Source organism: Anguilla anguilla, chromosome 9 (genome assembly GCF_013347855.1).
Source record: "Anguilla anguilla isolate fAngAng1 chromosome 9, fAngAng1.pri, whole genome shotgun sequence".
Lineage (NCBI taxonomy): Eukaryota > Metazoa > Chordata > Actinopteri > Anguilliformes > Anguillidae > Anguilla > Anguilla anguilla.
Window position 1 is genome coordinate 10,312,912 of NC_049209.1, and position 20,670 is coordinate 10,333,581.

General features: G+C 39.4%; 2 protein-coding genes across 2 annotated transcripts; both read left to right on the forward strand.

Moving 5' to 3' along the window:
* The first annotated feature begins 422 nt into the window (after positions 1–422).
* Positions 423–5,525, forward strand: LOC118236270 (type-2 angiotensin II receptor-like). The gene is made up of 2 exons (XM_035434488.1): positions 423–575; positions 3,180–5,525. The coding sequence occupies exon 2, from the start codon at positions 3,214–3,216 to the stop codon at positions 4,369–4,371; it is 1,158 nt and encodes a 385-aa protein (XP_035290379.1). The 5' UTR covers positions 423–575; positions 3,180–3,213; the 3' UTR covers positions 4,372–5,525.
* Positions 5,526–13,624: 8,099 nt separating this feature from the next.
* Positions 13,625–19,545, forward strand: LOC118236271 (SH2 domain-containing protein 1A-like). The gene is made up of 3 exons (XM_035434490.1): positions 13,625–14,648; positions 16,208–16,271; positions 18,339–19,545. Exons 1-3 carry the CDS (start codon positions 14,512–14,514, stop codon positions 18,480–18,482), a joined length of 345 nt encoding a protein of 114 aa, XP_035290381.1. The 5' UTR covers positions 13,625–14,511; the 3' UTR covers positions 18,483–19,545.
* The last annotated feature ends 1,125 nt before the right edge of the window (positions 19,546–20,670 follow it).

Genomic DNA, 20,670 nt, shown 5'->3' on the forward strand with positions numbered 1-20,670 from the left:
CATTTAATTATGCGGATTTATTTATTTATTTTACAGATTTATGACTTGCACCTCCTTGAAATCCCTCCCCCATGTCACCTATGTCAGCTCGGAAGGGGATACTTTATTTTGTACTGTTAATGTAAGGTTTATTTAATGGTCTCAGTGGTTAGGACGTTACATGCCCCCCCCCGCCCCCCCCCCCCTGTAGGGCAGAACAGAGGAAGATTGGCAAGAAACTGGTTGAGCTGTTACATATCCGACAGAGCCGATATCGATGCATTCCCACTCAAAATCAGTGGTAGTTGAAGAGTAGTGTAGAAAAACTTCCATGGAGATTTTATTCCACCAGTACATTTGACACACTGTCTCTGTTGACTTCTGGGGACCTGAGACTCTGGGAAATGACGAATGCTTTCCCCCCCCAGTGCTGGCTGGTATCCATGCTCCTCTGGCTTGCTTGTTAGCATGGGTTGATCCCCAGAGGGCCACTGGTGGGATATAAGAGAGCAGGGAGTCTTGGTGTGCCGTGAGTCTGCTAACAAGATAAGGACAGGACGCAAACTTATTCCAGAAGGAGAAGACTCCAATAAAAGGTAAATCCATGTAACTCTCCATTTCTTGTCTTGTGGGACAGCACTGAACGTGTAATTTCTGGAGGCGGCAGAATGGGATTATCCTGGCATATGAATGTACTTTCATTTGTTCCATATTTTTTATAATACAAATTGATCACTCAATGTAAAAATGGTCAGGACATGGGTAATATACAGTAATTAATGTGAATGAATGTTGAATGAGTATGATGACAATGTAGTGATAACATTAATACTGGGTCCTGAGATTTTTTTATTTAGTATATTAAGTAATGACATGAATTTATCAGTAATTTTTGTTAAGTTAAGCCTTCCATATGATTATTTGAGATGCATGGTGTAACCAATCATTTTCAATGTGGCCACAAAATTTTTCATCTTGAATAAATTATTCATGCCAGTCAGTTTAAATTATTTCAGCAGGAGCTATGTTGAACTCCTAAGGTATTAATCTATGCTTAAAATACACTATTATGAAAAGAGAAATATGGAGAAAATGCTTCCAGTTACAAATACTATTTATTCAGATCAGAATAAAGTTGATACTATTGTTACTCAAGAAATGGAGAAACATTTTAAGATTAAATGTGCTTTTCACCAGAACGGTGTGTTCCTTAAGCTTCAGTGTTGCAATAAGAAAAGTGTGTAGCCCTTTTCCTCCACTCAGCCCCTCTTCCCACCAGCCAGAGCAGTCCTGATGTCCCCTGTCCTGGTAATAACTACCAGATGGAGGCTGGGTCACATTTGCAGAGAGGATAATTGAATTAATAGAGCAGATTTTCGCATGCTGGAACAATGCGTGTAGTAAGCTGTATTTGTAGTGTTGTGATAAACAGAACTGTATTCCATCTGCTGTTTATTCTTTCTCATCAACTTAAATGCTGGGAAATTTATGATGCCGGTTCACGTCAGTGGTGGAATGGAAGTGCTGCTTTTGCGACGTATGTGTGTGTATATACAGTAAACTTCATAATGTTTGGGACAAAGACATATATATATATATATATATATATATATATATATATATATACACACACTCACCAGACACTTCATTAGGTACACCTGTTCAACTGCAAACTGCACCCGTTAACACAAATATCTAATCAGCCAATCACGTGGCAGCAACTCAATGCATTTAGGCATGTAGACATGGTCAAGACGATCTGCTGAAGTTCAAACCAAGCATCAGAATGGGGAAGAAAGGTTATTTAAGAGACTTTGAACGCGGCATGGTTGTTGGTGCCAGATGGGCTGGTTTGAGTATTTCAGAAACTGCTGACCTACTGGGATTTTCACGCACAACCATCTTTAGGGTTTACAGAGAATGGTCAGAAAAAAAGAGAATATCCAGTGAGCGGCAGTTCTCTGGGCGAAAATGCCTTGTTTGAGAAATAATGATGTTATGTATGTTATGCAGTGACTAGGTGTCTTCTCTGGTGATGCACTGCCAGGCCTGTGCTGCAGCCATCTTCAAATCTTTTTGTTTTAGGGGCAAGTTGAAATGCATGTTCAGTTGGATTAAAAAAATAGGTGAATGACTTGGCCAGTCAAGAAAATTCCAGTTTTGTCTTTGAAAAACGTCTTTGTTGCTTTTAGCAGTATGTTTGCGATCATTGTCTTCCTGTAGGATGTTTGGGGGTATCTGCTTGAACTTGAGCAGATAAGATCAGAATTAATTCTGTTGCAGTTCTATCAGCAGTTACATCATCAATAGAGACAAGTGAGCCAGTACCTGTAGCAGGCATAGATAACCGAACTGTAAAACCCCCACCACCATGTTTCACAGGGGAGGGGGAATCTTAGTCTATCCACAAGCACTTTTTCCAGAATTTTGCAAGCTCTTTTAGGTACTTCTTAGCAAACTGTAGCCTGGCCATCCGGTTTTCGCAGTAAACTGTTTGCATCTTGCAGTGTAGCCTCTGTAGTTCTGTTTGTGCAGTCTTCTGTGTACAATAGTCACTGATATATCCACGCCTGCCACCTGAAAAGTGTTTTTGAGTGTTTCTATTAGACAGGAGTTTGGGGTTTTTTCTTCATTAGGGTGATAATTCTTTGGTCATCAACTGTAGTGGTCTTATTTAGCCTACCAGGCCTTTTGCAATTACTGAGCTCACCAGTGCTTTCTTTGTTAATAATGATGTTCCATACAGTTGATTTTTATTGGCCGATGTCTCAGACAATTTTTTTTTCTATTTTCTCACCCTCATAATGGCTTCCTTGATTTTCATTGGCATAACTCTGGTCCTCATGTTGACAAACGGCAATGCAAGACTGCAAAATCAATCAAAAGCCTAGAATCAAGAATAGATACAGAAAGCTCTTTTGTACCTGCACTTAGGAAACAATTGAACATGTCCCAGACATTATGATGCCCTGAAATGAAGGAACTATGTATAAAAAGTGCTGTCATTTCTACATGGTTGATACCAAAATTCATTAAACCAAATTAAATTTAATTGTTTGATTACAGTCAAAAAAAAAAAAAACTTTGTCCCACACATTACAGTATGTAGCTCACAGTAAGTATATATACACATGTTTGTATTTACATATATAAATCCCTTTGTATGGCTAATGAATAAAAAACATCTAACTCTCTCTCAGGAATTCAAAGACACTAACTTTGTTGGATCAAAGAATGACTATGGCTACCACTCTACCGTACAACCTCTCTACAATGAATGCATCATTAGAGGACCTAAGAGCTGACCCTCTATGTAGCAGCGTCTCACCTCCCAAACACCAAAACAAGCTCATTCCTGCCATCTACGGCATCATCGTTGTCCTGGGCTTCATCGGCAATGGACTTGTGGTGTTGGTGCTGAGCCAGAGATCCAGTCAGAAGTCAGTGGCCAACACCTACATGCTGAACCTGGCCCTGTCAGACCTGCTGTTCCTCACCAGCCTTCCTTTCTGGGCTGTCTACTACTCCAACGATTATGACTGGGTGTTTGGAAAGCTGATGTGCAAGGTGTGCGGCTGGCTCCTCTCCCTCAACGTCTACGCCAGCATCTTCTTCATCACCTGCATGAGCGCCGATCGCTGCCTGGCCATCGTGCACCCGCTCCGGTCGCAGAGCCGCCGAAACCTCCGCCAGGCTCAGGTGGTGAGCTGCGCCGTGTGGGCTGCAGCCACCCTCCCCACCATCCCTGACGTGCTGTTCAGAGACGCCCAGTACCTGGGGGAGCTGAGCGTCACGGCTTGCGCCGTCCACTACCCGAGCACCGGCTGGTTCGTCAGCCTGGCCCTGATGAAGAACATCCTGGGCTTCCTGGTCCCCTTCGCCATCATCGCCACCTGCTACTGCACCATTGGCCGCCACCTGCTGGGCGCCGCCCCCCTTGACGAGGGTTCCGCCTACCTGGACCGGGTCCTGAGGATGGTGGTGGCAGTGGTGCTGGCCTTCTTCATCTGCTGGTTCCCCTTCCACCTCCTCACCTTCCTCAATGCCCTGAGTGCCCTGGAGGTGCTGACGGGCTGCTGGGCGAGGTGGGCGGTGAATGCGCTGATACCGTTCGCCCTCTGCCTGGGCTTCTGCAACAGCGCCATCAACCCCTTCCTCTACTGCTTCGTGGGCAACCACTTCCGTGAGCAGCTGGCCCGGCTGGTCCAGGCTTGGGTGCCCAGACTGTCCCAGAAAACCGGCTCCATCAGCTCCAGGCTGAGCTCCTTCTCCAGGAAGCTGAGCGACCTGAAGGACCTGGGCTCTCTGGAGACTGCGGGACAACACCGAAACGGGTTCAGGGCCGGGATCAGGACCGACCTGGCGCAGGACAGCAGCGTGTCCTGCGTTTAACTTGGGAGCTCGAGAGAGAGAACTGACGATGAGAAACAGAGACCGGCAGTGTCTGTCAAGCATTGGCAGTCAGATTCAAAGAGGCTAGCCTTCTTCAGGAATCATTATGCGCCATTTTTAACAAGTGCTGGCCTGACAAGATCCAGCAGTGGATGAACTTGTGTATTGTATTATAAATATAACAAAGAGTATGTTTGTATCATTTTATATAAAATACAGTCTGAAATTCTATATTATAAATACTGCCAAGTGGATGGTTAATTAAGCTATAATGTGGCATTACCCTGACTGTGATTGTACAAGTGATTTTTTTGATGGTGATGGGATAGCAGCTCTCTCTATTTTGTCATAGGATGAACCAAACATGATGGACAATTTTACAGCCAGTGAGAGTATCTGTATGCATTTTTATGTTATGGTTTAGCTAACGTTGAATGAATATGGTTAGTATGTTTTTTTCATGGGATCAAAATGACACATACCAGTGTTATAGATCAGGGCATTACTACCTCAGCATATTCCAAATAAATATATCACATTTTAGAAACTAAACTACTTGTGTTCCTTCCTCAGAACCTCATATGCAGTGTAGTAATTGTACTCCAGGGAGGATTAGGTGCTGGAAAATTTAAGGGGCACTGGCAGTGTAATGCTTATGCTGCAACCAGCATTAGCCCTTACAGTACCACTAGTGTTAAGACAACTTTGCATTTTCTTTTCATATAACTTCATTTTTTATCAGTCGCAAAACTATGATTCATATATTGAAACTACTGACACTGTTTTTAATGTTAAAATATCAATGTTTAAAATTAGATGTAAAACTGTTCACTATTAACTTAAACCTCAAATACAACATTTTCAGCATTCAGAATACTGAATTTACTCAATATATGGAAAGTACATGTATACCAGTGTGCACGGGGTTTAAAGATTTGTATCATGGGGTAAATTAAATGGACAATAAAGATTTATGATTATAAAACCAAGGCCTCATTTCAAAACACGTTCCACAGTGTTCTAGCAGCGCACAGTAACAATCTGCCAAAAGACATTCTAGCTGTCAGACTATTTGTATGATGTATTTTCCTTTCTCTCTAAAGCACCTTAATACGTTGCATACTGTACAATACATACTGTGGCTTGACAATGGATCTGCTGTGTTTTGACTCAAATACTGCTTTTTCTATTTCAAGAAAGTATTTCCTGATGGATAAACTGTCCTCCAGATGTCAGTATGGTTCGCTACGTAAGACAATTCTCATCCATTTTCTTGAAAACATACAGTGCAGACCAAAGTATCAGGCCACCTGTGGTTAAAAAAAAAGAGAAAATTTTAGGCTGAGAAGAATTCAGTCAATATATGCGCATTTATTGAATAACAAACCAAAGTATAAACTTTTTTTTTTTTTCCAATTTCTACCTACAATAATAGAAATCAGTTTTACTTAAGAAAACAATCTTAGACACAACGTTTTCTCAAAATTGCTTCCTTTGGCGTTACTTAAATTAAACAAATTATTGGGAGTCTATCCAATCATTTTGCATAGACTCCCTGAGTTTAAATTGAGTTAAATCTGAAATTGAGTTAAATTAAGTTAAATCTTACCTACCTTAAGTTAAAAAATAAAAATAATCAAAGGTAGCCTTGATGATTGGATAGACTTCCAATAATTTAATTGTAATTTACGCCTAAGGAAGGTCTTGTGAAGAAAGTCCTGTCTAAGGCTGTTTAAGTAAAACTAATTTTTTTTGTGTTATTGTAGGCAGAAATAGAAAAAAAGGTTTGTATTTTGTTTGCAATTCAATAAATATGCATAAACCAACATACATATTCATAGAATTATTCTCTACCTAAAGTTTAAAAAAAAAACAAACAAAAAAAAACACGGATGGCCTAATTATTTAGGTTGTTCGTGTTTACTCCTAAAGAATATCTGCAAATGTTATATTACTGTCCAGTTCAGTCCAGGGAAGATAATAAGGAGAATATTAGCCATGTAATGCCTTAATGTTTTACAGTTTCAAAATAATAATTTAAAAAAAGACAAATAAAATAGCCCTATGCACTAACCCTGTTAGTTAGTACTTTGTAACTCCTCCACGGGAAACTATAACAGCTTGCGCACGCTTCCTGTAGCCAGCTAAGCCTTCAATTCTTTCTTTTGAAAATTTTCTCCATTCCTCCTGGCAGAACACTTTAGATCAGAAATATTCTTCAGCCTCCATGCATGCATGGCATTTTTAAAATCTCTCCACAGATTTTCAATAATATTTAAGCCTGGGGACTGTGGTAGCCATTCCAAAACCTTCATCTGTCTTTGCTGGAGGTACTTCCTTATTGATTTTGAGGTATGCTTTGGATCATTGTCTTGCTGGAATACTCAACCTCTTTAAAACTTCAATGTCTGGACTGACTTTCGAACATTAGCCTCTAGAATTTCTTGATATTTGGTGGAATCCATTTTTCCTTCCACGTGCACAATATTTCCTGTGCCCCAAGCTTCCACACAACCCAAAAACATAATGGATCCACCTTCATGCTTTACAGCTAGCAAAGTGTTCTTCTCTATAAATGCTTCACGCTTTTTTCTCCAAACATACCTTCTTTGGTTGTGGCTAAAAAGTTCCATTTTAGTTTTGTCAGCCCAAAGCACATTCTTACAAAAGGCTTCATGCTTCTCAAGGTTTTCTTTTGCATACTTCATATGCTTAATTTTGTGCTGAGGTCGTAGGAAAGGCTTCTTTCTGGCAAGTATGCCATGTAGGTCTTCACTGTTTAAAGTACTGTCACACGCCAAGCGTGACACCCCAGGGAGGGAGATGCGACAGTACCGGGCAACACCGTTGTCTGTCGCATGGAGAGGGAGAGCGCACCCACACAAACATGAAATAAAATAAACGGACACCTACCCCCTTCCCCCTCACGGGTTCTGGGCAAAAACAAGAAACTAAAACAACAAACTAAAATAACAAAGACAAAAGAAAGTAAAACAGAACAGCAACTTTTCAGTTCGCCTGCCCTGTAGCTGACCCGCCTTCCCGGCCTGGTCCAGGTCCTCCAGCGTCCCAGCTGAGGATTGCTTTCTTCTTTTGTGCTCAAAACAAAATGAAACGAAAAACATAACTGCGCTCTCGGTGTTAGCTCCCAGTCTCGGCCTTGAACTGTGGAGAGCAGCACGTCTTTAAGCACCTGGGCTGATTAGCTAACGCAACCCAGGTGCGTGTGCTCGCTCCACGAGCCCGCACAGCCGAGACAAATCCGCCGCTCTGGCGGACTGACTGCTACAAGTACGTTCTATTGTTGTCCTGTGAACAATTAGACCTGTGTGTGCTACATTTCTTGCAGCTCTTTTGCAGTGATGTGTGGGTTGCGCTGAGCATTTATCACCAGGTTTCTGGCCATTCTATCTGAAATCTTTCTTGGTCTTCCAGACCTTGCCTTGACTTCAACTGTTCCATTTATCTTCCATTTTCTGATAATGTTTCTAACCGTACAAATAGATAGTTTGAAACATTGAGAGCCATTTTCCTTGTTGATGGAAGTGAACTATCTTGATTCTGACATCCTTGGACAACAGTTTAGAGGAACCCATGGTTGTTAACACCAGACAGAACAGCCACCGCAGTCAGATACATTAGAAGGCATGGAGTTACTTCAGGATAAATAATTCAGCCCTGGAAATATTTTCACCTGCCTCATTGAAGCCCTAACAAGTAAATCACCTTGGTCTGGGCCTTAATAATGACCTTTTTTTAAAGTAACAAAGAATTATCCAAAAGGGTTCCCAAACTTTTGCATAGGGTCCTTTCCCCTTTTTATAATTTAAAAACAGTACCATTTAGAGTTCAGGTTTGCTTTCGATCACTTAGAGATTAATTGTAACAGACATTTAAACCAGGGGTGCCAAGATTTTTGCACCCCACTGTACCTCTTTCTATAGTACTTGCCCATCACAGTCCACAGTTTATCCTTTTTAAAATCATGTTCTGATGACTAGAATGGAAATTCAGTTTAGTCCTTTTCCAGAGTTGGTGTAATACGATCTGTAAGTTTCAGTATTGGATAATGCTGTGTGAACCCATTGGCTAAACACAGCTTAGGTCACTGTCTCAAGTCTGTGCAATTGACCTGTCTTTATAATTTCCTCCTTTCTGTGTTTTCATCCTCTGTCACTGTTGCAAAGGCTAACATTTTGAAACTAGAAACGAGAATTCATCCTGTGACTCATATGAACTGTACACAACTTTTTTCTCCTCAAACTGCTTCATCCAATGTCCTCCTTGTCTAGATTTCTAGACCGGTGTTCTGGTGAATTTGGTGCCTCTGTTTCCCCTGCAAAAAGAAATTAATGACAGGGAATCTGCTGGGAAATAAAAGTATTAATGACAAATCAATAGCAACAATACTTTAGGCAAATTTAGGCATGACAGAGTGATAAAGGCACCATTCGTATTCACAGTAGCCATCCTTTCATCATTATTTGACATTATTTACATTCTCTACTGTATTACATCTGGTTAATCATTAAAATTCTTTATTAGAAATACCAACATTACCGAAAAACCACGAAAGCATGAGAATCAGTAAGTCATAGCAAACGTTTGTTTGAAATCAGTAGCCTACATGCAAAGTACTTATCCAGCTTATCCATCCAGCACTTATTGTGCCTTGTATCATTGTCTTGATGTTCTTGTAATTCCTCCTAGTTTGACACAGCATAGGTTAGACCAGAGTAATGTTCACTGTGTGAACCGGACTTAATGTGTTCATGGCTATGAATAACTGTACAAAATGAGTATCGTACCTTATCTGACCTGTGTTTTGTAGATGTTCCAGTAACCTTTGGTATTCACTTATTGTATGTCAATTTGGATAAAACCGTCTGCTGAATGAATGTAATGTAATGTACCTATCAGGGCAAAGTGCAGGGGAAATGGACACTGAATTCAGCAGCACACAACACCTGGGTAAGTCAGTAATCATTTGTTTTTTTATTGCTACCTGCGATCATAAATTCCCTCCACCCCCCACCCCAGCATTCGCTAATCTCTTTTCTATGGCACCCCCATGACAGGTAGATTTTTTAAAATCCTGTACAAGCCCCTGTCTTCAGCACGACATAGACATTCATAAATTCTCATGGCAATAACCACAACCAGGCATATGGTGTGTTTCTGTTTTGTGCATGTAACATCATTTCTGCTGTCTATGTACAACAGAGCTTAAGGTTGTTATGTTTTATATTTTCAGTTTCTTTCAAAGAACATTTTGTTTTTCATAGTTCGAAAGCCAGTTCTAAAATTGATGCCATATTTATCTTGTGATACTATGCATACAGATATCCTGTGTTTGGCTTCCTGTTTCACTCAACCACCTGTTTAATGAGGAACCAAAGTTAATTCCCCTCTGACAGGGTCACATTGAGTACAGACAGTACATACTGTAAGTACAGTGTTGAAGAAAGATAACAACTGGCCTCTCAATAAAGGTGTATTGGTTGGCTAATATATATATATATATATTTAAAAGCTTAACAGCTTTATTTATCTTCAGATTTTGGCTTATTACTGTGATCTTTGTGGTATGAACATAATTATTTTTTTAAACCTGAAAAAGACCTTAAGAAGAACCTTTTAAAAATCAATATTCCTATTTTATAATTTTGGATACTTTAAGATGTTATAAGTAATGTACTATTGACAGGCACTGGAAGAAAGATTAAAAGTAATTTTAATCTATTTATGTTAACATGGTACATTACATTACATTACAGGCATTTGGCGGACGCTCTTACCCAGAGCGACGTACAACAAAGTGTATAACCAAAACCAGGAACAAGCATGTTGAAAACCCTAGAGGAAAGTACAGTTCCAAGTGCGGGGAACGACTGCGTAGTTTAACTTGGACCCTGTAGGTTAATCTGATTAACACAACAAAAACAGCAACAAAGCAGTCTATGCAAATAAAACAAGCAATAGTTATTGCACTAGTGCCTACTCAACTAAGCCAACTAAGATAAACAGCTTACCTAGCTACAACCCTAAGATTACATAGTCAATTAGAGACTACAGGGAGGTAGGGAGGGATGGGGAGAGGTGTAGCCTGAAGAGGTGAGTCTTCAGTCATCGTTTGAAGGTGGTCAGGATCTCAGCTGTTCTGACTTCCATGGGAAGGTCATTCCACCATTGTGGAGCCAAGACTGACAGGAGAAGTGACCAGGAAGGCAAGTGCGAAGAGGGTGAGGGGCCAGGCGTCCTGAGGTAGCGGAACGGAGGGGTCTGGCTGGCATGTAGGGTTTGAAGATCTTGTGGAGGTATGCTGGGGCTGATCCCATATGGTATATACAGATGGGTGACAAATTAAAGAATAAACCTGGATAAATGAGTGAAGAACCATAAAAAATGCAGACGCTTCTATACAGGCCTACTGCAAGATACAATTAAGCAATTAACATCCTATCATGCACAGTGGCATGTATAAAAATGCTGTGCAGACCCAGTTGATCTCAATTTTGGATCAAGATGCCAGGAGCTTCAGTAACAAAAGTGACTTCTGCATTTAGATATAAGGAAGACTCAGTAAATAGGGTTGGAAATTGTGGTAGAAAGCACGTATAAGGAAAAACAGATGAGTAACTTCCTCAGGTGACTGAGAATGGGAATGCAGGACATCCGTCTGCAGTTACATTGAGATTATAGTAGGGTTGCAGTGCATAAAACACTCATTACAAAGACGAATGCACATCTGATCACCTTTATCATATGATGAAACATTTCTATCCTGATGGGAGTGGTGCCTTCCAGGATGACAATGCCCTCATCCACAGGCCCTGAGGGGTCACTGAATGGTTTGATGAGTATGAAAATGATGGGAATCATATGGCCTTCATAGTCACCAGATTTCAACCCAATTGAACATCCATGGGAGATTTTGGGCCAATGTGTTAGACAGCGCTCTCCACCACCATCATCAATTGATACAATAAATCATGTATCAAGGGCTAATACAATTATGAGACTCCATTTATACTTCTTATTCAATAATACATTAAAAAAAAAAAAAAATTAGGATTTAATGAAGGTCAAAAATTGTTAGTGAGTCCACCTTTCAGATTACCACCATCACTGTTGGCATTGATTTCAGCTTAATTAACACCTCACTTTATCCCAGAACTTCCTCATTACTTCCCATGGATGATCTGTTGATGTTACTTGATGTTTGGCCTCTTCTTTCTTGGGCAGCTCTCATAGATCTTCAGTTGGGTTCAGGTCCAGAGACTGCCATGGGAAGGCCACCCTAATAAGCTCCCCTAGTTCTCAAGAATGAGTGAATTCTTGAATAAGGAGTGTAACTGGAATGTCATAATTGCATCATTCCTTGATAAGCAGTACATGGAAAAATTCATAACACGCAAATTTTTTTATCAGTAAACACTTCCCTACAATCTCCAGAATTACAACCACAGCAAGAGAATCAGCATTGTGCTTCAAATGCAATACCGACACATGCAGGCGTATGTGGGTCTGCTACATCATATAAAACTCCAAAGTAGGGAGGACACAAAAAAGTAAACAGAAACAGAAGTAAAGCCTTCCGAGATCTCTGTGCAGCAAAGAAAAAACTAGAAAATGTCATACAGGTGGGAAGTCTGAATAAGTATAAAAGCACACAACAGACTGTGAGAAGCATAATTCAGTGCAATCCCCAAGAGCAACATCAATAAAAATGAATGAATGAATGAATAAGGGTTACAAAGTGAACTGTTTGTTCTCTTAAGTGTGTTGTCCTAAGTTTGCACACAAATGAAGAGTTGAGTTTAGTTTCCATATGTTGGGAGCAGGCAGTCAACCAAGAAAGAAGTTCACATCTTAAGCTAACTAAGAATTATTGATGTTTTATAAACAAACTTGCTATGCAAATCTTTTATCCGAGTGTCACTATCAACGTCATGACCAGTATCACCACCACAGGACTGTAATCACCATCGCAATGCAAATTTTTAACTTCTAAAGTTACCATCTCGAATATTTCCATTTCGTTCTCTTTGGCGGTACCAATGGTGAGAAACGGTAATTGCAGGTGTGTTTTTGGACCTCACTTCCCATAGATCCAACCGGATCCAACCAGTGTCGCCTGTGTGACGTCAGTCAGTTGGCACCTGGGCCACGCCAACTATAACACTATTTACTGAATGAATGGTTGTTATAAAAGTAACGTTATGTACATACTCATTCGTTGTCTAACATTAGGCTAACTTAAACTGTCTTTACACTGCCGAGCCGGGTTAAAATGCTGTAGCAGACATGGGGTAGAATTAGTGATGATCAATTTCCACAAACGTTCTTTATCTTTTCGCCCGGTATGAACATCTTTACACTGCAGAGAAGAATTCGCGGGATTCGCTGTGGCTCCTGCAATTATGTATCTCGTGCACAATAAACAGTCTTTTTCATGAATGATTGTTGTGTGATATTTTTGAAACAACTGCCTTGCAACAACTGCCCTGGTGTTTATGGTTTTGCTAGCTAAACTGTTCGAGAATAAAGCTGAGCTGGGTGTTAAATTAGCAATCAGAACAAGAAGAATAAAACAAAAACGAAGGAGATTTCATCAAGAAAGGGAACCAAGGCTGAAGGAACATATGAGGAAGCGTGATAGAATACTAACAACGCTAATCCATACTTCCGTATTCTTTTATTTAGTTTTCTCCAGCTTGACATCTTTACACAGAAATCAGACCTGGCTCTGCTCCACTTATATCCCGGCTTTATTCCGATCATTATAATATATTGATGAACTTGATGGCAATGTAAATAACGGTAACGTTAAGGCCAGTTCAGATCAATGATTCGCAACCAGACGAAACGGTTTTAGAATGTTGCAGAGAAAATTGCAGCGGTGTGAACTGGTTAGTGGAGAGCCGTTGCCTGCCCTGGGGTCTCAGAAGACCCGCCTTGTCAAATCGCCAAGTGCAGTTTTAGAACGTTTACAATCAAACGTCTTGGAATTGTGCAAGTTGCATCCAGTCTCGTTGCGAATCATTGATCTGAACTGGCCTTTAGTTAGCTACACTGCAACGTTGCAGCAAGGTAGCATTGCATTCGAGAGATTTTTTCCCGGGAATGTCGCCACAGACACCCAGTTCTTTTATCATAAATAATAATAATAATAATAATTATTATTATTATTATTATTAATATAATAATAGGCTCAATCACCACTGTGCTGCCTAATTCGGCGATAGATAGTGACTTAACAGACATTTATTTTAATGAAAATCTTCGAGATTATTACTTTAAATTGTGCTATATTACAAGTTACATAAACTGGCTCATAATTTTGGCAATTGTTATTCATCACTTGCATGAAAATAGAATTGATAAAAATGTAAATGTATGTTCCATGTAAGAGTGACTAAATAAAGTACAGATCGTGACAATTCCATCCTTGAAAAAATGTTGAGACTACATGAGAAAAATAAATACATAAAACAATGTATCTATTAACATTAAATACCTTTAAAGCATGATTTGTCATTTTGTATGTATTTCCTAATTTTATTTTTTGGTGTGATGGTGATTTTTCCTTTGCATGTTCAGAAAACTGCCAAAAAAAAAATAAAAAAATAATTTGCATGTGTGTTCTAAATCAAGTTCAGGAAATGTTTACTCTAAATATGACAACTAATTTAATACATGGAAATATGAGGCAAGCGTGGCACTGTTATTTCCACAAATTCCAGCGACCCAATTGGCTTATATTCTATTATATTATATTATTATATTATATTATATTATAAGAAACACCCTTATGCGCATACACGACAAATTTACTTCCATTTTTTATTTCTGACATTTATTTTACTTGTCTATACGAATAGCATTTGTGGTTGAGGGGGAGGGCAATGGGGTTCGTCACGGTGGTTAATCTTTTCGTTTAACGTGTCATGGTAGGAAACGAAATTCACCTCGTCAGACGGAGGCACAACTGTTTAATTTCGTTTATTGCTTCCGAATTTACTTCCAGTAATCACTCATTTCATTCAAAAGGTGTTCTGGTAGGTTCACGAGGTGCTGTAGTAGCCTACGTTTGAAAGACGCTTCAGAAAGAAACAGGTTGTCATTACTGCTTACAACATGGAACCACTATCTGTCTATCACGGAGCTATCACCAAGGACGCCACAGAGAGACTTCTCAGTTTATCGGGAAAAGACGGCAGCTTCTTAATACGAAACAGCGAGACCATACCTGGAGTTTATTGTCTTTGCGTATTGTAAGTAGGTTACATGGCTTCTGTGATTCTAACAACTTTCTCAAACATTTCTTATTAAAAACCAATTAATCTTCTTAAGAATATATTTGTTTTTGAAAGGTTTTATTTAAAAAAAAAAAAAAGAGAAAAAAAAAACACTTGGTCTGAGCTGGCATATTAAGAATGTACTGTGTGCTTAGGAAAACAGGAGTTGCATAAATACAGCGATGAAATGATTTTGAGTGGAAATAATATATTTTAAACATTATTATACGATTTTCTTATGTGATTTGGCAATAGCCGTCTTTTAAATAGTATGTCTTTATTAGGCTATTATGGTTGTTGTTGTTGTTGGTGGTGGTGGTGACATTATCTTTATAATAATTTCAATGTCACGACATCTGTTGTCCTATGTTTGTAGAAAACCAAGGCAAATCAGCCTTTACCTCACGCAAGATACGTCTGTGTCGTAAGCACTGGAGTGAGAGGAAGCCGTCATCTTCAGTCATAGGCCACGTTATTAGGTACACCTGTTTAACGCAAGTAGCCTGCTCCTGTGGGGTGCTATCGAGTCAGCATGGACCAAAATTCCTAAGGAATGTTCAATCCAAACCGTGAATAATTCGGTCAAAAGGGGGTCCTATTGTACGAAGTGGGCGATTAGTGAATATTGAAGCATCCGGTCATTTGTGAATCCACAATGCAGGCTAAGCTCCGAATATGAGCAAGTTTGAAAAAGTTTTGAAAACAGTTACTCATTTTTGCCACTCATCTTTGCATAATAAGAAAAGATAAAAGCAAATACAACTGAAATGAGATACATCACAATTTGATCATTTAAACTCCCAGAGTGCATAGAAATTGTATCTTAGTTGACTTAGTTATTGCACTCGTGCATACTCAATTATTGCTTGTATTATTTGCATAGACTGCTTTGTTGCTGCTTTTGTTTGTGTTGATCAGATTAACCTACAGGGTCCAAGTTAAACTACGCGGTCGTTCCCTGCACTTGGTACTATACTCCCCTCTAGGGTTTTCAACATACTTGTTCCTGGTTATGGTTATACACTTTGTTGTACGTCGCTCTGGATAAGAGCGTCTGCCAAATGCCTGTAATGTAATGTAAATGAATGCAAATAGAAGGTGAAAAACCCTACTGTTGTTGCACATGGACTATGAATGTAGCCCTGAATACTGCATACTCTTACATTGTTATACATACATTCTCTACTCTCCCTCCATAAGGAAAATAGCCTCGGTGTTAATCGATTATCTCTATTTCTATATCTTTCTTTGCTTCTTAAACAATAGTACCATTAAATATACTCTGTGTAACTGAATGTTGTCGCATTTGAATGTGGTATACAGCTGTGTTGTAAGCTATGAAAAGTTTAATTTGTAGTATTTCGCCTGCAATATAGCAAGTATACCAATACTGCTGCAACTACTACTACTTATACTATGGTTATAATCATCACTGTTGCCACATTCACAATCATCACTATATTAATAAGCTAATTATGAGCTAAAACACAATTGAAAGAGCTATGTTTTTTTTTTGTTGTTGCTTGAATTGACAGGTTCAATAAGTGTGTGTACACCTACAGGCTACATCGAACTCCAGGAGAAGCCTGGATCGTAGAGGTGAGAAAGAAGTCTGAAGTAACGTGATTCAGTGGCGTCACTAGGGTTGGTGACACACGGTATGGTCGACCGTCAGTGTCACCCGATGTTGTCGACGGGGGTGGGAGGGGGGCTGGGGGGGGTGCTGCTATTTCAGCCACATCCATTTTATACAGATGCATAAAATCAAGCATACAGCCATGCAATTTCCATTGACAAACAATGGCAGTAGAATGTGTGGCTGAAGAGCTCAGTGACTTTCAGCATAGCACTGTCATAGGTTGTCACCTTTCCGTTTGCCTAATTTCTGCCCTGCTAGAGCTGCCCCAATCAACTGTAAATGTTGTTATTGTGAAATGGAAACTTATAGGGGCAACAACAGCTCAGCCACAAAGCCGCACAAGCTCATAGAATGGGACTGCTGAGTTCTGAAGGATGTAGCACGTATGAATCATCTGTCCTGAGCTGCAACACATTACAGAGTGCCAAACTACCTCTGAAAACAACATCAGCACAAGAACAGTTTGTCAAGAGCTTCATGAAGTAGGTTTGCCAAGTGTCGACTGGAGTGGCGTAAAGCACACCGCCATTGAACTCTGGAGCAGTGGTAACATGTTCCCTGGAGTGATGAATCACACTACACTGTCTGGCAGTCAAACAGACAAACCTGGGTTTGGCGGAATGCATAGTGTACTGGCCCGAATAGTGCCAACAGTAAAGTTTGGTGGAGGAGGAATAATGGTCTGGAGCTGTTTTTCATGGTTTGGGCTAGGCCCCTTAGTTACAGTGAGGGGAAATATTAATGGTACCGTATACAGTGACATTCCAGAGAATTGTGTGCTTCTAAATTTGTGACAACAGTTTGGGGAAGGCCATTACCTGTTTCAGGATGACAATGCCCCTATGCACACAGCAAGATCCATAAAGAAATGGTTTGATGAGTTTGGTGCCCGCTTGGAGGGTCTTAGCGACGAGGGGGATCATGGGTGCTTAACATCATTTCTTAGAAAGAAATATAAAAAGGCAAATATAAAGTGTTTTTGGTTGCTGAAATAAGTTACTTTAAATACAAATTTATTGGAGACAAATTTATTTAGTGTTAATAATAATAATAATAATCCATTCTGAGCAGCCCAAGCTGCTCACAGTCAGGCAGTCCTTGTTGCATTTGCCAACCTCGCTGTATTGCCAGTCCATCACTGACCAGCAGCAATGAACATATAATGTTTACTTGAGGATTTGAAATTCAATCGTACTGATACTCCAGCAACTGGTACAGCACGTACTTTGAGAATGGCATTTAAATGAAGTAAAATGTCATTGATTAATGGTTAATCAATTGATGGATGGGAACACAACAGAGTGATCTAACTAAGTACCAGCTGTACTTGGTTGACTGTAGATTACAAAGAGGAACCAAACACCAGCATGGAACCATGTACTGTAAATACAAATGGTGTAAATACAAGAGGAACTCAGGGCAGAGCCTATACAGTCTGGGGTTTAGCCAGTCAGCACGAAGAAAGCACCTGGTATCTGATTTCGGGGGGGGGGAGATAAATGTGAGACGTGAGATTGAACTGCTGTACCCACGGATATACGTTTTGGACTGGGAAGGCTTCCGTAAGTGTAGAGAGAGGGGGTGGTGCAAAGTGTGAGAGGGAGAGAAGAAAACAAAGGCGCGGGAGTCAGGGAGAGAAGTGGGACGGGTATGTTTGATTGGAGGGAAGATTGCTAGCTCTCCAGACTGTTTTAAAAGCAATAGATAACCAATGCTGTACTGCAAACGGGAGTAAACGCCGTCCGTATTCTTCCAAGGAATAAACAAGTTAAAGGCTGAATCCTTGGGTCGGCTGTCTCCAGAACTTTGCTCACGCTACAGGAACACAGCAGAAACGAAGCACTCACCCACGGCCTTACATAAGCATGACCAAATAAACATCACTGAAAGGATGCTCGGGTCTTAAGTCACACCTTACAGGTTTCACCTCGAAGGCTCTGTTTGGTCTTGGTTTGTTTTATGTGGAGATGGCCAAAGGCTCACCTTCACCCTGGTTCCTGTTTCTCCACCTTCTCCATTTGTTTCAGTCCTCTCCCGGAAGCCAGAAACGCCTCTTTCGGAATGTGAAGAATCTGATTGCTGCCTTTGAGAAACCAGACCAGGGCATTGTCATGCCGCTGCTCTACCCTGTCCATGCCGAAAAGCAGTCATACCAGCTAAATGGAAGATGATGCTCATTGGGCTGTACATGTCTTTTCTTGAACTTAGATTTTCGTGGCTTGTGAAGTTTGTATTGCCAAGGCCTTTTTGGGCATTGTAAATGTGTAAGATGCTGAAATATGTATTTGTCCAAAATCTAAATTAGATTTAATCAATATGCATCAGTCTTAAAAGTAAAATAAGACTCTTGCATGGAAACATTGTTTTTTCATCACAGTTGCACAGTGTGTCTACAAGATGAATGTGTTATTTTACTAATCAGGTGAATGCACTTCTGTTTCTCCTACATTCTAATTGGCTCTGGATCACTTTTAACATTAAACAAAATTCATTATCGTTAACTGAAATAAAAGTGAACGGCCTCATTTATAAAATTATTTTGGAATTAAAATATAAGTATAATATTGTAATAAGTATAATATAAAATATTGTACACTTATATACTAAATCATATCATAAACCGATGTATAAGATGTCTATTTGTGCAAAATGTTCCTAAATCAGTTTTATGCTTGATCCACTTAAAATGTAATCACAAATCATCCTAAAATTGTGTGCACCTGAACAAGATTGTCAACAAGCTTAACACCCTCAAATATATTTATTTGTTTGTGTTTTCTGCCATATACTTGTGAAACCATTGTCACATGATATCACATTAATATTTTACATCTTTCTTTCGTATTTATTTTTTTGATAGTTTACAGCAGTGTACATGTTATACATTTAAGTATTGCATAGTTAATAGTTACAATTATTATTTTTTTAATGGAGTTGTCACTGACAACCATCAATTCAAGTCTTCTGTTGCTCATTCTCAACAACATTTCTGTATAACAATTATTGACATGTGATGTATATTTAATTTGTCTGAATTTAAGCAGTTCTATAAAGAAGAGTGGGCTAAAATTACTCCACAGTAATGTGAAAGACTGCTATCAAATTTTAAGAGGTGTTTGGTTGCAGTCGCTACTGCTGAAGGTGGTGCAACCGGTTATTAAGTCCAAGGGGGCAATTACTTTTTCACATGGGTGATATGGGTGTTTAATAACTTTTTTAATTAAATAATTTAAAAAAAAATGTGTTTTGTGTTTACTCATGCTGCCTTTGTCTAATATTTTGTGTGAAGATCTGAAACCCTTCAGTGTGACAAATATGCAGTAATAGGGGAAATCAGGAAGGGGCCTATACTTTTTTACGGCACTATATGTATGACACTGTATTTTATTATGTGCTATACATTCATTAGTCTGTTTTTTCTTTCAGTCAAAATCAAATGATGTTGTAAAGGCCCAAGTAGACTTCACTTATGATTCAAACTCACTTTCTGATGTCAATTTGGGATTGCCATTGATATTATGTAATGTAATGTAATATTACCAAAAATGTTTGACGTTCAGGTACAGAGACAGGAAATGAGAAGCAGAATGCACAAAATACAAAAGCTGAATTTGCACATTTATTTATTAAAAAAAAAAAAATTTAAGTACTTTTTTCTTGAATGTGAAATTTCCACACTCAATATATTAACTTTTCCTGTCTCTTATTTACAGCGAGTTGCTGTGAAGCACTGTAAAAAAAACACATGCCTCTGGCTCGAAGCCCAGAGTAGGAAATGCAGTCAAGCAGTTTCAATGCATTCATTCTATCTGTATGCACATCACACACAATCCCCACCACAGGAAGAGAGCCTCGTTTCCTAGCAACCACACTTTCAAAACTCCACTAGGAGACAGTTTCAGTTTAAACATTTAGAAGGATGTAATATCAGTAGTAGGGGCCATTTACTTTCAAAAAGATTCCACTTTCAGTATGTTCAATTTTACTCAATCTCCATCTATTACTGTATATATCCACTGACATCATATACAATTAAAACAAAACAAACCAAACCCCATAAAATACTGTACTCCATAACACATTGTGTAATTTCAATTTAGATCTCTGACACATTAAAAAAGGATAGTGAAAACCTGTGCAACAACAAATGTTTTAAAACATGAATACTAAGATGACTTGCATTTAATTGTGTGCACAGATTCAGAGTAGATTGACGTGACTAAATAGGGGTTGCTGATCACTTGTGATCTCACAAACTCATACACACACGCACACACATGCACACACACGCATGCACGCACGCACACCTACTCCCACACCCACACCCACACCCACACACACATTTGGTAAAGCATGTTT